This window comes from Rhinoderma darwinii, chromosome 12, assembly GCF_050947455.1.
Source record: "Rhinoderma darwinii isolate aRhiDar2 chromosome 12, aRhiDar2.hap1, whole genome shotgun sequence".
Classification (NCBI taxonomy): domain Eukaryota; kingdom Metazoa; phylum Chordata; class Amphibia; order Anura; family Rhinodermatidae; genus Rhinoderma; species Rhinoderma darwinii.
In genome coordinates this window covers 11,709,060-11,725,495 of record NC_134698.1, presented here as the reverse complement: position 1 = coordinate 11,725,495, position 16,436 = coordinate 11,709,060, and the positions used below count along the sequence as shown (strand labels likewise).

Here is a 16,436-nt window from a genome sequence, read left to right as displayed (position 1 = left end):
TCACACCAAGACTAATATTCCTTTTGATGGAGGGCGAAAAGCAGAACATTTATATCTTATATCTATGTCCAGCTTTACTGACCTTATCTGAGATATCAGATCTGCAATGTCCAACTGCCAATCCGTGCTCAATAAGGACTCGTCCGTCTTGTAAGACGAAAGTTTTGTCTGAGTTTTGGAGATTTTTTTTAAATGGGCGATCAACATCTAGATTTCCTTTGGAGCACTCTAGTAAAGATGTAGGTCAACTGTGGAATCTATAGGTAGACACTGTATACTGTGTGTAGGAATGAATGAGCCCGTTTTGAAATCCCAACAAAGTGCTCTGGACTTTAATCCTTGGAACAACTTTGCATGCTGAATTTTGTGATCTAAGATGAACTTTTAGAGCTTGTGGAGGAGGTCTATCAATATCGTCTGTTGGTATCGTGCCACCACAGTCAAGCTCACTATCCAATTTCTTTAGGCTAGGTCTTTATAGTTTATGATAATTTGGAGATAGACATGTAAGCCAGCTTCGCTATCAATGTACTTTTAGACTGTGGAGACAACTAAAGTTCTCAAGAGGTAGACAACAAACATTGGAAGTCCACTTAATCTTCATTTAGATATTGTTGTGGTCAACTAATGCTATCATGTCACTCATAACCCCCTTCTAAGTGAGAAAACCATACAATTACCAACTGAAGACACAATGGTACTATCTTACCTGAGAAATATATTGAAAATTTAACCAAATTGGAAATGTAAAAAGTAAGAACAAAATATTTTAATTGTGAAATCCATATACTGTATCCGCAAAAGTAAAGATTCAGCCAGAAGGCCCCTAATTTTAAGTAGGTGAAGTTCCCTTTTGCCTCTTCAGGACATAGTTGATGTGTCTCTTCTGGCTGAAATATATAGTTGTTGACGTATTCCTCCGGGAGAAATTAGTAATAATTGTATTTTTTTTTTAAATTTTATTTTCATGGGAAAATTTGTATCAGGGGATTTGTAGGCATTGAAAGTAAATCATAAGCAATATATAATAAAATAATTGAATAAATAACTGAAATGTACACATGTGCTGAATGATGCATTCTTGATTACTGGACATATGACTTGTGGAGACTTGTCCTGGCACTGGAACCCAGGGGCATAGCTAAAGGCTCATGGGCCCCGGAGCAAAAGTTTTTCTTGGCCCCACCCAACTTCTTTTCATAGCCGAAGGCCCTCAGCTTTAAGCTGCATCTCTGGGCTCCTTAAGTGACCCATCGATGCAGCACTAGCATCCAGGGTCGTTGCTCAGGTATTAAAACATCAGGGGCACAAGCCCCAAGACATACATTTTGCTCCCAACCAAAATATATAGAGACAGCATAGCTATTAGACTAAGACCCCTATAGCTCCGCCACTAGATAGGATTGGATACAGCGACTCAGCAAACAGTATTACACATGATAGGTTTAGATATAGCAGTCCAGGAGATGGCATCACACATCATAGGCTAAGATACAGTGCCCAGCAGGCAGTATCACATATGATAGGCTTAGATACAGGACCCAGCCGACAGTATCACACGTGATAGGATTAGGGACAAGGCCCAGCGGACAGTATTGCACATAATAGGCTTAGATATAGGGCCAAGCAGACAGTATCACACGTGATATGCTTAGCTACAGGGACCAGCAGAAAGCATCACACATGAAAGGCTTGGATACAGGGCAGGGTACTCATGGGCTAATTTTACATTAATGTCCGGGACCCGGCCAAGGTGAGCAGAAGTGAGTGCTGGCATCTCCTGAGGAGGAGACTGGGGCCACGCTCGCAGACCCATGACTGCGGCCGGCAGGAGGTGAGTGAGCCTGACGGCCCGCAGCCATGGGCATGACAGTATCCCCACTTTTGCGCCCCCTCTTCCTGGGCCCAGAGCGAGAGAGAAACATCTTCAGAAGGGGTTCTCCTTTGGCTCCCAGGACCTCTCTTCAGGACCAAACCCCTCCAATCCACGAAATAAAATGTCTTTCCTCATACTTTCTTGGTTTCCAAGATCTCCTTAACCTCGAAGGTGTCTGAAAGACCGCTGGAGGCAACCGCAGGGCTAGGAGTCTTGGTAAAGCGGTTCAGAACCACCGGTTTCAGGAGGGAGATATGGAAGGAGTTGTGGATCTTGAGGGTAGGAGGCAGCCGAAGCTTGTAGGCAACAGGGTTGATCTGCTGTAGGATCTCGAAGGGTCCGAGGAACCTGTGAGGAAATTTGTATGATGGCACCCTCAGTCGAATGCTCCTGGAGGACAGCCAGACCTTCGTGCCAGGGGGAAACTGAGGAGGTTCCCTTCTTGTGTCCGCCTTCCGTTTCATGCGGTCGACCGCCAGCAGGATGGAGGATCAAGTCTGCTGCCAGATCTGCAGAAAGTCCCTAAAAGCAGTGTCAGCAGCTGGTACCTCGGACGTATCAGGCACCGGGAGAGGAATTTGTGGGTGTTGGCCATAGACAATAAAGAATGGTGTATTCCTTGTGGACTCGCTGGTGTGATTATTGTAAGAGAATTCAGCCCACGGGAGCAACTGCACCCAGTCATCATCCTGATTGGAGATGAAGTGGCGTAGGTAGTTCTCCAAGATCTGATTGATCCTCTCGACCTGACCATTGGACTGAGGATGGTGGACTGAGGAAAAGTCCAACTTTACACCTAGGAGTCCGCAGAGGGCTCTCCAGAACTTCGAGGTGAACTGAACCCCCTGATCAGACACAATATGCTGCGGCAAGCCGTGCAGGCGGACGATGTGTTGGATGAAAAGCTTCGCCAGTTAAGGGGCAGAAGGAAGACCGGTCAGAGGAACGAAGTGGGCCATCTTTGAAAATCGATCCACCACCATCCAGACAATACTGCATCCAGCAGAGAGAGTCAGTGATAAAGTCCATAGCTATATGCTGCCAGGGAGCATCGGGCACAGGCAATGGCTGGAGCAGGCCAGCAGGTCTGGAGGGAGCGACCTTGTTAGCTGCACACACTGAGCAGGAAGCAACAAAGTCCATAATGTCTTCGGGCAGCGTGGGCCACCAGAAATGACGGGCAATCAGATCTCGGGTCTTATGGGTCCCCGCGTGACCTGCCAGTTCAGAGGAGTGTCCCCAGCGGAGGATTCTCCCTCTGTCAGCCAGGCGCACAAAAGTCCTCCATGGAGGAATGTCCCCAACTTGCAGGGGGTTGATAGAGACAATGCAAGACGGATCAATAATGTTCTGTGGAATCTCCATGGTGTCTTCTGTCTCAAAAGACCTGGACAAGGCATCGGCCCTCACATTTTTGTCAGCCCGGCGATAATGGAGCTCAAACTGGAACCTGGTAAAGAACAGCAGCCACCTGGCCTGACGGGGCTTCAGCCATTGGGCCGTCTGAAGATAGGTGAGTTTCTTGTGGTCCGTAAAAATCAGGATGGGATGAGCTGCGCCCTCTAGTTGATGTCTCCACTCCTCCAGGGCCAATTTGACGGCCAGTAACTCCCGATCCCCAATCGAGTAGTTGCGTTCTGCGGAAGAGAAGAGCTTAGAGAAATATCCACATACCATTGACTTGCCCTTGGAACCTCTCTGGAACAGAAGTGCACCAGCACCGACAGAGGAGGCGTCCACCTCCAACGATAAATGTAGAGAAACATCTGGATGATGGAGGATAGAGGCTGACGTGAAGGCACTATTCAGGCTATTGAATGCAGACTCTGCCTCAGGAGTTCACATCTTGCCGTTCATGCCCTTCTTGGTGAGGTTAGATATAGGAGATGTCAGTGAGAAGTTTGGGATGAACTGTCTGTAAAAATTGGTGAATCCCAGAAAGCGCTGTATGGCCCTCAAGCCTTGAAATGGCGTGGCCATTCTAGGACGGACTTTACCTTTTCAGGATCCATCTCGAGACCTTGATTCGAGACAATGTAGCCCAGGAAGGGTAGAGCATCTCTCTCAAACACGCACTTCTCCAACTTAGCGTAGAGACGATTCTCCCTTAACCGCAGCAAAACTTGACGGACATGTCTCTAATGAGTCATAGGATCTGGAGAAAAAATCAAGATGTCATCAAGATAGGCTAGTACACAAACATAGAGGATGTCACAGAAAATGTTATTAACGAACTCCTGGAAGACCGCGGGAGCATTACACAGGTCGAAGGGCATTACTAGATATTCATAGTGTCCATCATGGGTGTTAAATGCAGTCTTCCATTTGTCACCCCAGCGAAACCAGATTAGGTTGTAAGCCCCAGGCAGGTCTAGTTTGGAAAAAATCTTGGCACCACGTATACGATGAAATAGTTCTGCGATCAATGGCAACGGATAATTATTTTTCACTGTTATCTGGTTGAGACCCCGGTAGTCGATACTGGGACGCAGAGAACCATCCTTTTTTTTGACGAAGAAGAACCCGGCTCCTGCCATATGCTCCAGTCATATGCCCGGTGTGGGTGCAGCGTCTCCACCTCCTTCTTGCTGAAGACGTCCGAAAATGCAGCAAAATGACCAGGCAATCCTGGGGAGGCTGAGCCGAGCTAATCTGTCCCATACAACGGTTGTGACACTCGGGACCCCACTGGAGAACCTTTCCAGAGTTCCAGTCCAGGACTGGGGCATGTAGTTTGAGCCAAGGCAGGCCCAGCATCACGGGGTTAACGGCCTTGGACAAGACAAAGAATGATAGCAGCTCGAAGTGGAGAGCTCCCACTTGGAGCCTCAGCGGCTTGGTCACAGCTATAGCTGGGTCTGGCAGAGGTAGTCCATTTACTGATGCAACCATCAACGGCCTCTCCATGGGGATAGTGGGTAATTGAAGAAAATCCACCATGTCTCTACAAATAAAAATCCAGAGTCCAGATACGCAGAGACCCGATGCTTTTTCTCGCCGGACACCATGGTCACGGGTAAGGAGAATTTAGACGGAAATTTTTTTTTACCAAAGGTTGTCTCTCCTACCAACCCTATGCTTTGGGGCTTTTGGGGACACAGACGCACAAGATGGCCTCCGAGGCTATAATATAGACAGAGTCTCGAAGTGCGTCTGCGTTGTTTCTCCTGGGTAGATAGCTTAACCTGGTCCCTCCTCACAGACTCCTTAGCAGGATCGGCATCTGAGGACAGCAGAGGTTGCTGCAAGGGTGGGGCTGGACTAGGAAGGCCTCCCTCCCGACTAACTACTTGGAGCCGTTCTCGGATCCTCATATCAATCCGGGCGGACAGAAGGATGAGGTCATCCAGGGTAGACGGTAGATCTCGAGTGGCAAGTTCGTCCTTAATCTTAGGAGACAGTCCCTGCCAGAATGTAGCCACCAGGGTCTCATTGTTTTCCGACAGTTCTCCCGCCAGGGTGTGGAAGTGGATGGCGTACTCGCCCACAGAGGTGTCTCCTTGGCGTAGGTTTAGCAAGGAAGCTGATGCAGATGAGACTCGTCCAGGCTCCTCAAACACCATGTGAAAAGTCCGAAGGAACCCCTGGAAGCCACGGGTCTCTGGTCCTTGTTTCTACCAGATAGGATTCACCCATGCAAGGGCCTTGCCAGTGAGGAGAGAGATGATGAAAGTGACCCTTGTGCCATCAGATGAAATGCACGTGCATACAGACTGAAGTGGATCTGGCACTGGTTCAAAAATCCATGACAAGTACTTGCATCTCCATCATAGCTATCAGGAAGTGGCAAAGAAAAGCGAGGATCAACACTGCCAGGAGGTGTAGTCTGAGGATCAACACTGCCAGGAGGTTTAGTAAGAGGAATGGCAGCTTGTGCCTCCTGCCGACGTGTGAGAATGTTCAAGGCCTGGAGGAGTTGGTCCTGTCGAGATCGGAGGTCCAGCATATCCGTCCGCATCTCTTGTGACGTCATCTTGGATCGACCAGCGGGGTCCATGGCCTGAGCATACTGTCACGTTGGGTTCGTGGACCCACTGGGCCGTACCATCTTGACGGTATGGCAGCTGGCCAACAGGGCACAGGTCACAGTCTATAGTTCGTATAGCGTACCTGTGGCAGCTCGGACAGTAGCAAGGCAGGCCCGGCTGGGACTAGGCAGCAGGCAGACGTCAGGCGTGGTGTAGCAGGACAGGCATGGTATGCAGCACAGCACGACTACAGCTCAGCACGGCACTTGACCAGGATAACACGGGATATAGGATACAGAAACGGGAAACACTGGTAACTGGAAAACACTAGGAGACCATTTGCATAGACAAACTTTGGGTATGACAACAACGCTCAGGCAAGGAAGGAAGGGGCTGGGCCCCTCTTATAGTCCAGGGTACTCATGCGCTAATTTTACATTAAAGTCAGGTGCGCGCGCTGCCCCTTTAAGAGCGTGCACAAGCGTGCGCGTGCACCCTACGGAACCTGGACATGGTGAGCGGAAGTGAGCACTGGCGTCTTCTGAGGAGAAGACTGGGGCCAGCGCTCACAGACCCATGGCTGCGGCCGTCAGGAGGTGAGTGAGCCTGACGGCCAGCGGCCATTGGCATGACAGGTGGTTTTAATGTAATGACTGATCTGATCGGTGGGGGTCCAACCATTGGGACCTTCATTGATCAGGAGAACGGGCTTACCTTGCCGTTCTTGTGAGCCCTATATGAATGGATCGGTGCTGCGTATGCTCGACCACTGCTCCATTCATTTCTATAAGGCTGCCGAGGATAGCGCTTTCGTCCTTTAACATGTGATTTTCTGAAGTTTCTAAAACAATTAAGTATCATAAAAAATGTGTTTCATTCCTAGCTGCTGCATATTCATGATCAAGATCCTAATTCTTAGTTACTATTCTCTTGTCCTGTCTCCTGGTTTTGATTCTGTTTTAGTCCTGTTTTTATTATTGTTCCCAATACTGCACATCTCCAGCTTCTGAATTTTGGCAAGTCTCCTGGTTATGACTTTTGGCAAAGTCCTGTAGTTGAGATTCAGATACCTGATTCTGGGACTACAGTACATATTTGTGTAATACTTATGGATCCATCTTCTGGATCCGTTCCTGTCTGATGATTATTCTTCTTAATCTCTTCTGATTCTCATGAATATGTTTCAGGTTCTCTTCTGGTCCTTCTGTCCTAGCAACACTTAGGTTGATCAAGTGGCAATTGAAGGATACTAGAAGAGCAGTGACCTGGTAAGTCTCCTACATCAAATTCCATATCTTCTTGTGAGGGATTACAAAGTAGATCAGGTCGTTTATGAAACATTATGCCTCAGTTTATCTGCAAGAATCTAATCATAATACATCATAAGTTGTTCTATCCAAGTCAGCCATGACAAAATCCCTTCTTTAAGCATAGTCCTAAGAATTGCTTCCTTCAGACGAGTACATATAGGTGAATAGGCTCATAGGCCCCCTTTGGTACTGGTTTATGTTACGACATCCCTAACCACCTAAGACAAGAGGACTTGGTGCTTGTCTGCCCCATCTCCTTTGCATTATCCTTGCATTAATTCCCCACATTTTTGTTTGTAAGACCTGTTGAGGGGGGACCCTTGAAGAGGTTCTCATCAGCCATTAAAATAAAGGATGCAGCCAACCTGGTCGGTGCTCCCGCTCTCCATGGGCCTCATAGTAGCACATGGTCTATGTACACCCTTGGCTACCTTGGTATGTATGTTTTCATGACTTCCCCACACCCTTGTTTGTAGGACCCATTGAGGGGTCCTACATCAACCATTAAAATAAGGGATGCAGCCAACCTGGTCTGTGCTTCCTTTCTCCAAGAGCATCATAGCAGCTCATGGTCTGCCCCTATAGTATTTATGCCCTTGACTATCTTATGTATTTTTCCATGACTTCCCCACACCCTTTTTTGTAGGACCCATTGAGAGCGGATCCCTACACAGGTTCTCAAAAACCCATTAAAATTAGGGATTCAGCCATCCAGATCTGTGCTTCTTCTTGTCATGGGCCTCATAGAACCTCATGGTCTGCCCCTATAGTATGTATGCCCTCGCCCCTCGACTATCTTAGTATGTATTTTTCCATGACTTCCCCACACCCTTTTTTGTAGGACCCATTGAGAGGGGACTGCTGAACAGGTTCTCACTAACTCGTTAAAATTAGGGATGCTTTCAACCAGGTATGTGCTTTCTCTTTTCATGAGTTTCATAGCAGCACATGGTCTGCCTCTTTGGTATGTACGCTCTTGGTTACCTTGTTATATATGTTTCCTTGACTTCCCTAAACCCTCGTTTGAAGGACCCATTGAGAGGGGACCGCTGAACAGGTTCTCACCAACCATTAAAATTAGGGATGCAGTCAACCAGGTCTGTGCTTTCTATTTTCATGGGTTTCATAGCAGCTCATGGTTTGCCTCTTTGGTATGTACGCCCTTGGCTACCTTGGTATGTATGTTTTCATGACTTCCCTACACCCTTGTTTGTACGACCCATTGAGAGCAAACCTATTGGTCAATACTCTGGTGAACATCATTTTTCACATTTTATCAGTATTAAAAATGCCCGTGGTCAACATTTATACTGTACATCCTTTTGAATATAAAATATACAAGCAACACCTTCCTAACTAGACACAAAGGATTAATTATGAAAAATTGTAATAGAAACAACTGTCCCTGGAGATATCAAATACTCTTTATAAAGTCCTAGAAAATTTACAGCAGATGTGTTCGATGTATCTGGATTATAAAACAATATCAAATGTCCCTAGTTAAACATTCGCATATATAAATCTGACGACTAAGAAAGGAGAAAGTAAATGAGGTGAGCAAAATAATTTTGTTGCAATTCAAAGGCTACACTAACAAAAGTGTACAAATACGCTACACTAGTGAAAAATACATTCCGATGAATAATTGTATGAAAATGTGATCGGTTTTCGCACAAATTTTAATTATACTTTATGAAAAAGTGTCCAAAGTTTCAACTATTTTCAAATCTTTATGAATGTTCTGCTGTTAACCCTTTAATGACCAGACTTGAAAAGGCACTAATGACCAACTAAACTTTTTTGTTTTTGCCTCTCTGCCTTTCGGCAGTCATAACTTTTTTTTTTTTTTTGCGTGGCTGTACGAGACTTAGTTTTATGTGGTAGAAATAAAAGCTAAATAACCTGTTAAATAATATTTTCAGGTTATTATCGTCGTGTAGATACCTAATATGCATAGGTTTCTTGTTTTGCGAAAAGACGTCGCTGTAGTCCTAGGACTTCCACCGCCTGCCGTCAAAATACAATGGGCGGTCGGAAAGTGGTTAAACTTCTTACTATATATTTTTTTTTTTTTTGCCAATATATAAGTTCACACATGATTGAAGCCACTTAAGCTTTGTTTACACTAGTGTCATGGATTCTGTTGTTGTAAGGATATATTCATACGAGCAGGTTTTGATCAGGTTTTTTTTAATGCAGTTTTTGAAGCCAAAACCAGGAATGCATTTAAAAAAGGGGAGAAGTGTTACAGGTGTATCAGCTGCCAAATTGCCTCCCAGCACGCTAGGATAAAAGCTATTTGCGTAAAACGGCCGTCTTTATTCAAAGTGAATGAGCAGCGCGCTAGGTGCGCTACGTTAGCACACCACAGCAGTCAAGCTGGCGACATGTGAATGAACCCTAAATAGCTATGACAGATCTGTTTCAGAACGGATCCCAACAAACCCTGACGGATCCTATTGATTTCTAAGGCTGGGTTCACACACCTTATTTACGAACGTAATTCGGGCGTTTTAGCCTCGAATTACGTCCGAAAATGCGGCTCAAAAGCGTCGGCAAACATCTGCCCATTCATTTTAATGGGTCTTACGATGTTCTGTGCCGACGGTCATTTTTTTAAGACGGCGCGTAAAAAAAACGCCTGCGTCAAAGAAGTGCCTGTCACTTCTTGAGACGTAATTGGAGCCGTTTTCTATTGACTCCATGGAAAAACAGCTCCAATTACGTCCGTAATGGACGCAGCGAAAAACGCCTGCACATGCCATTACATCTGAAATTCCGGAGCTGTTTTCTCCTGAAAACAGCTCCGTAATTTCAGCCGTATCGGAGGCTGTCGTGTGAACATACCCTAATAGTTTCCGTCGGAGATCCAGTTTTGTAAACGGACTACATATTTTTGCTATCAAGAATATTGAAACTCCTGATGGAAGACAAATCATGCAAATGTGAACATAGTCTATTTTTTTTTTCATCCACAGCTTAAACACACTGTATTGAGTATATCATATTCCAGCTTATATCTAACCCCATAATGGCCTATTTTGGCCTTAAAAATTATCATTAATGTGGCTGTATGAGGCCTGGTTTTATGCGGGAGGAATCATATTTTTAGGTGTCATTTGGGCGGTATATATGCAGTATATTAGTCTGAAATTTCTAGACTTTTTTTATGGAGTAAATACAGAAAAAAAGCTATTTCGTCATTTTTTTTAATTTTTTTATTTTTTTTTTACCATTTATGGTTTTCATTAAATACCCTGTTAAATTCTTCAGGTTATTACAGTAGTAGGGATACGTAATAAATGTGCGTTTTTTGTTTTTATGTTGTTTTATGTAAAAATGTTATTTTCTTTTAAAGAAAATTGTGTTTGTAGTTTTTTTATCGCTGACTTTTTTTGTTACATTTTTTATTGCTTTTTTTTCATTTCATTAAGGGATTACTCATTTTCATTTTCATTTTGAAATTAAAATGTATTTGCAAACTTCCCTATTCTAATACATTAAGATCTGTTTCATTATGACCCAGGTGTTTCCAGGGCAATATTCAGTGTCCCAAACAGCAGACTTTGTGTGCAGAAAGTAATGGGTTCAGTGCCTCAGGGCTGAATGTACAGGGGTTCCCCAATTCCTTATTGCATCACCGGGAACCCTGGTGACCTGATCAAAGGTGGAGACCCTTTCGATCATGCTTCAGTCACTATTGGCAGCGATCAAAGCGTTAAACGGTCATTTTGTGACAAAAATGTTTTTCTTCTCTCTTACAAGCATTTTAGGTTCCAAAATATTAAAAGGGTTTACTAATTCCTTAAACGAATCCATGTTCTATTATCAATGGGTCCCGCATGCTCACCCATGTCTGTTTATTATGTAATTTTTGCCTTTTTGGACCAAATATTCTCACCCCATATTTATTATCTGTCTGGCAGTTTTCATATTCTCCGGAAGACTTAAAGCCAGAATCCTCGTGGCCAGCAGACAGCTTCGAACAGCAATTTCTGGGGCTCACCAGAGGAAATCATTCCTTGGGCCACCCTCCATCTATATAGAACAGGTGTACGTCCACTTTTGAAATTCATCCTAAACTTCGTAGTTGGCATTGAACACACACATGGCATATAATCAAAAATATCTAATACTCTAGGTTATTTTTTAATCAAGAAATAGACCCTAGTGGCAAGTCAGTGACATCAAGTTAGTTGAGAGGAGACATTTTCTTGCAGAAAGTGGTGTAAGTTTTTGTGTTATTGTCTACGCAAACTACTATGGTTAAAATTATTTTAATTTTCTGTTTTTCTGACCCCTACAGATTTACTCAATCTAATTGTCGAAAGGTCCAAGACTTGGAGTTATTTATCAATGTGGACTCTATATAAGAACCACACCTGGTTTGAGGACTTTCATCTTCAGGGATTTTCTAACATTGAGGACTATAGCATTGGTCTGTTTTTTATTTTTCTCTTTACCTACTTACTCACTCTTTCTGGTAACATGATCATCGTTTTGGTGGTACGTCTTCACCTGCAACTTCATACTCCAATGTATTTCTTCATTACCAATTTATCCTTATTGGAGATCTGGTACATATCAACAACGGTACCAAAACTTTTGGCTATCCTCGTAACCAATGACAAAAGAGTTTCCTTCCATTGGTGCTTTGCTCAGTTGTACATGTTCCATGGACTTGGCATGACGGAATGTGGTTTGTTGGCCGTAATGTCCTTTGATCGATATATGGCTATATGTAACCCCCTTAGATATACTAGCATCATGAATGATAGAATGTGTGGACAGCTGGCCTTGTTATGTTGGATTTATGGGTTTGTGGCGGCAACTATACCACTTAGTTTTACCATCAGAGTGCCATTCTGTGGCCTACGGTCCATAGACCATTACTTCTGTGATCTTGCCCCTCTGTTGAACTTGGCTTGTATAAATACCTCCCTTAATAATTCCGTTAATGGTTTAGTTATTGGCTTTGCTACTATGTTTAACTTTATATTTATTATAATCATGTATATTAATATTATATATTCTATTATGAGGATGAAGACAAACACAGGAAGAATTAGGGTCTTCTCTACCTGTTCATCTCATATCACCGTGGTGATGTTATTTTATAGCACAGCTTTTACGGTCTATGCTAGCCCCAAAGGCTTGCATTCAGTGGACTATGACAAGCTGTTTGCTCTGGTATATGCAATGTTCACCCCTTTACTGAACCCAATTATTTATAGTCTGAGAAACAAAGAAGTAAAAACAGCATTAAAAATAATTTTTATACTAATCTACAACAAAACTTAGTATCATCAGTACAATAGGCCAATTGTGGAATTCAGACCAGGAACTCAAAATGAATGAGCTGAATATTTCTACCAGTAGATGATGCTTTAGAGATATTCTCTATGAGAGACCAAAGGAAAGTACTGTATTGCTTATGAACTCTATGTATTTCCTAACAGCAATCCTTGTGGTTATGTGTGGTATTGCAAGTAAATGAAAATTAAGCCAGACAATTAAATATATAACTAAAAAAAAATAGCTACTTTTGGATTCTAAAGTAAATATAATGTTTTTTTTTGTTAACCTTTCTAAACACGTTAAATGGGTTTTCTGCTTTAGACAATTCCTTTTTGTTAGAAGCATCACCTGAGGATAAGCTGATCAGAAGGTATCCCGCTGCTAGGATTCCAAAAATGTATGTAATTTGAGGGGGAATCAAGCAGAGGGTGATCAATTCCCCTGCAGCGCCACCACAGGAGAAATTAAGTATCACAGATCTCACTGAAATCTATAATCTGTCCATGTAATGCATGGACGTGCCAATTCTCCAGAGAGAGAGAAAAATATTCCGTGGCCTTACCTCTGAGTTTGTCAATGATAATGTAGTATAATATAGCACTCAAATTTACACACTGTCTTACACACTGAAAATAGTTTATTTTAAGCATTCCACCCCAATTGGACCCATAGGGGGTAATATATCAACATTTATACGCCAGTTTTCTGGCATAGAAAAGTCGCAAAAGGGCCAATAAGTAACAATTTGTAGTGCAAATTGCGACTATTGGACTTTTTACACCACCCTTGACGCTTTTGTGGGAAGGGGCGAGGCCTCAATGGAAGAGGACGTGGTCACTGAGGCCCGACAAATTTATTATAGTTTATACCAGAAAACTGGCATAAATTATAGTGGAAATCTTTGCCAGCTCCCAGCTGTCGTAGATTTTACTCGTGCTGGGCCCCTACTTTGCCCCAATCTGGCGACTTCTCTGTCCCCATCCCCATTGAAAAGTTAAAAAAATATATATTAAAAAAATATATACTCACCACTCCGCTTCTTCCCTCTGGCTTTCTTATCACTCCAGTGCTGCTCATACAAAGACCTGACACCAGGTAGCATCAGGACGTTGTATGCAACGCAGCACTGATGACATTGAAGTGCTGTGTCACATGTAAGGTCCTGACGCTGCCCGACGTCAGAACCTTCCTTGAGCCGCGTTAGAAGAATAAGGGAGCCGGGGGAAGAGAAGGGGAGTGCTGGGGTGGGTATGTGTTTTTTCTTTTATTTTATGGCCAAAGGGGGAGAGGAATAGATGGCGTCCAGCCGAAAGATAAAACACATTTATTAAGAGGCTTTCGCTTCCTAGTAAATGTGTCAGAGTTTACTCCAATTTTTCTTTCTATTAAGACATGCGTATCGAACACCAGTCTTAATAAATTCCCCCATAATCCTTTGCTAGATAGTCCAGAGAATTATTGCTTATTAGTTCAAAACCAGGTCTCACTGGTTTGAAAATTCCAAAACTTTCAATAATCCACTGTCATTGGGATTCTAATAATATTAAAGTAACCAAGAGGGTAAATTCAGGCACGTCACATTTATACATAGTAAATCCAGTTTTTGTGGAAAGCAGGAAAAACCAATTAAGATGCTGCAGTCCATTAACTTGCAAATTAAAATACTTAATTATTTTTTTTTGCCCTTAAAAAACACATATGCCAGCACATCCAGTCTATAATAAAAATTGAAACACCAAAAAGACCAGTTTAACATATACAATGGTGACATGAAACGGAATGTATAATCAGAAAACTATAAATTATTTAAATGAGGTTCTATTATAAACATAGTGACTTTCTACAGAAAAAAAATGCTGAATTATTTCAGTTTTTACACTGACCCCTGGAGAACACACAATAGGCTGACATTTCCTGTTTCTGCAGCTCACTTGTCAGCAGGATCAGCGAGTCAGCAGAGCTCTCTTGAACTTTTGCATTCCTAAATAAGGAATGATAGTAACACTATATACACAGATAAGGTTCTGTGCGCAGATCCTCTGCCAATCCCCAATCTCTGGGGGAGGGGGTTGTACTCCATATTGAGAGGTATATCTCAATCAGCCTGATGATCTTGGACATATTAAAGGGTAACTAAACTTTCAGAAAACTTCTCACATGTCATAGTGACGTGTCAGAAGTTTTGATTGGTGGGGGTCTATGCAATGCGACCCCCACGATCGTTAAAAAAAAAGCGGCAGAAGAGCTTGCATGAGCGCTGAGCCGATTAGTTTCTGATCGGCTTTTTTCGGAGTCCGTACACTGTTACATCAGCTTTCCGAGAAAAGCCGATCAGAAACCAAGTGGTACAGCGCTCACCTGAGCGCTTCAGCCGCTTAGTTTTAGCGATCGGTGGGGGTCTTAGCACTCGGACCCCCACCGATCAAAACTTCTGACATGTCACTTTGACATGTCAGAAGTTTTCTAAAAGTTTAGTTACCCTTTAATACAATGGATTCACAAGACTTTAGAATACCCATGCCACATTTACTTGGTTCCAGTGTAATATCCAAAGATTCTGAGACCCTAATGTCTACTACTCCAAGTGTTCAGCTTGTGTTTAAAGGAAACATGTCAGCAGTTTTTAGCCCTCAAAAGGGTGATATTGGGGAGAGGAATGGCATTTTTTCTCGGTCATAAGAAAGTGCCACTCTCTGCTCTGAGATAAGCAGCCAATCAGACAACTAGAGCCATTACTCAGAGCAGATGGGTGGGGCTTGCAGCACGCAGTGCAGGCGCACTTGTACATCCGTCCTGCCTCAGTGGCACTTGCGATCGGGGCGCCGGAGGAAATAAACAACATTTTCTCAGTCGTGCGACTTGCATAAGCAAGAAAAAAATGGTAAGTTTAACCCCTTAACGACATACCACGTACATGTACGTGACAGCCGTTAAGGGGGAGTATGGAGCGGGCTCACGGGCTGAGCACGCTCCATACTTTGCGGGTGACGGATGTATTATACACTGCAATGGGTGGAATCAAAGATCACTTTGATTCCGCCCCTTTTAACACCTTAAATGCCACGGTCAATGGCAGAATCAAAGGGGAGCCCCCTCAAAACTCCATCGCTCCCCCCGCGACGGGATCGGCCGAATGAAGGCCCCCATGTCTACCTTCTTTGTACTCCTTGGAATTATTTTTAGAAAACATGCAAATTGCTGTTTTCTGATCACCTTAGCTCTCAAAAAAATAAAACAAAAAGTTATCAAAAAGTCACATGTACCCCAAAATGGTATCGGTAAGAACTACAGATCGCCCCACAAAATGTAATCCCTCACATCGCTAAATTGATGGAAAAATAAAAAGTTATGGCTCTCAGAAGATGGCGACACAAAAGATAATTTTTTTTGCAAATAGTTTTATTTTTTTAAAAGTGGTAAAACATAAAACAAAACATATACATTTGGTATCGCCGTAATCGTATCAACCTGTAGAATAACCGTATGACGGATGCCGTAAAAACAAAACTCACCAAAAAATGTCGTAATCGCTGTTTTTTGCCCATTTGACCCCACAGATCATTTTTTTTCAGCGTCCCAGTACATTATGCAGTACAATAAATGGTGCCATGAAAATCTACAACTTGTTCTACAAAAAACAAGACCTCATATGGCTACGTCGATGAAGAAATAAAAAAGTTATGGCTTTTGGAATGCAGGGAGGAAAAAACGAAAATGAAAAAACTCAAATTGGCCGTGTCTTTAAGGGGATAAACTGCCCTCCCCTTTATTAATCTGTCAGCCGTTTTTAGACCTCAAAACTGCTGACAGGTTCCCTTTAATGCAATATTATGTGTTGACACAAACTGTGCAATCCAACCCCAAAGACTTGATTTTTTGGTTATTCAGTGCTTAGCTATGGGTAAAGTAGGGTAAGAAGCAAAAGATGCAACTGTAGCATTCAATTTTGGGATTAAGGACATGGCATATTTTTTGTATTTACCC

General features: G+C 43.2%; 1 protein-coding gene across 1 annotated transcript; it reads left to right on the top strand.

The window, feature by feature from the left end:
* Nucleotides 1-1,814: 1,814 nt before the first annotated feature.
* Nucleotides 1,815-16,001, top strand: LOC142665069 (olfactory receptor 6N1-like). The gene is made up of 5 exons (XM_075844612.1): nt 1,815-1,834; nt 7,032-7,112; nt 10,681-10,733; nt 11,461-12,422; nt 15,933-16,001. The coding sequence occupies exons 1-5, from the start codon at nt 1,815-1,817 to the stop codon at nt 15,999-16,001; spliced, it is 1,185 nt and encodes a 394-aa protein (XP_075700727.1).
* The last annotated feature ends 435 nt before the right edge of the window (nt 16,002-16,436 follow it).

Coding starts and splice junctions, on each gene's coding strand:
- LOC142665069 (XM_075844612.1), top strand. CDS start 1,815: ATGACTGCGGCCGGCAGGAG. Junction 10,734..11,460: donor GCAGACTTTGTGTGCAGAAA/GTAATGGGTTCA, acceptor TGACCCCTACAG/ATTTACTCAATCTAATTGTC. Junction 12,423..15,932: donor AAGTAAAAACAGCATTAAAA/ATAATTTTTATA, acceptor CTGTAGAATAAC/CGTATGACGGATGCCGTAAA.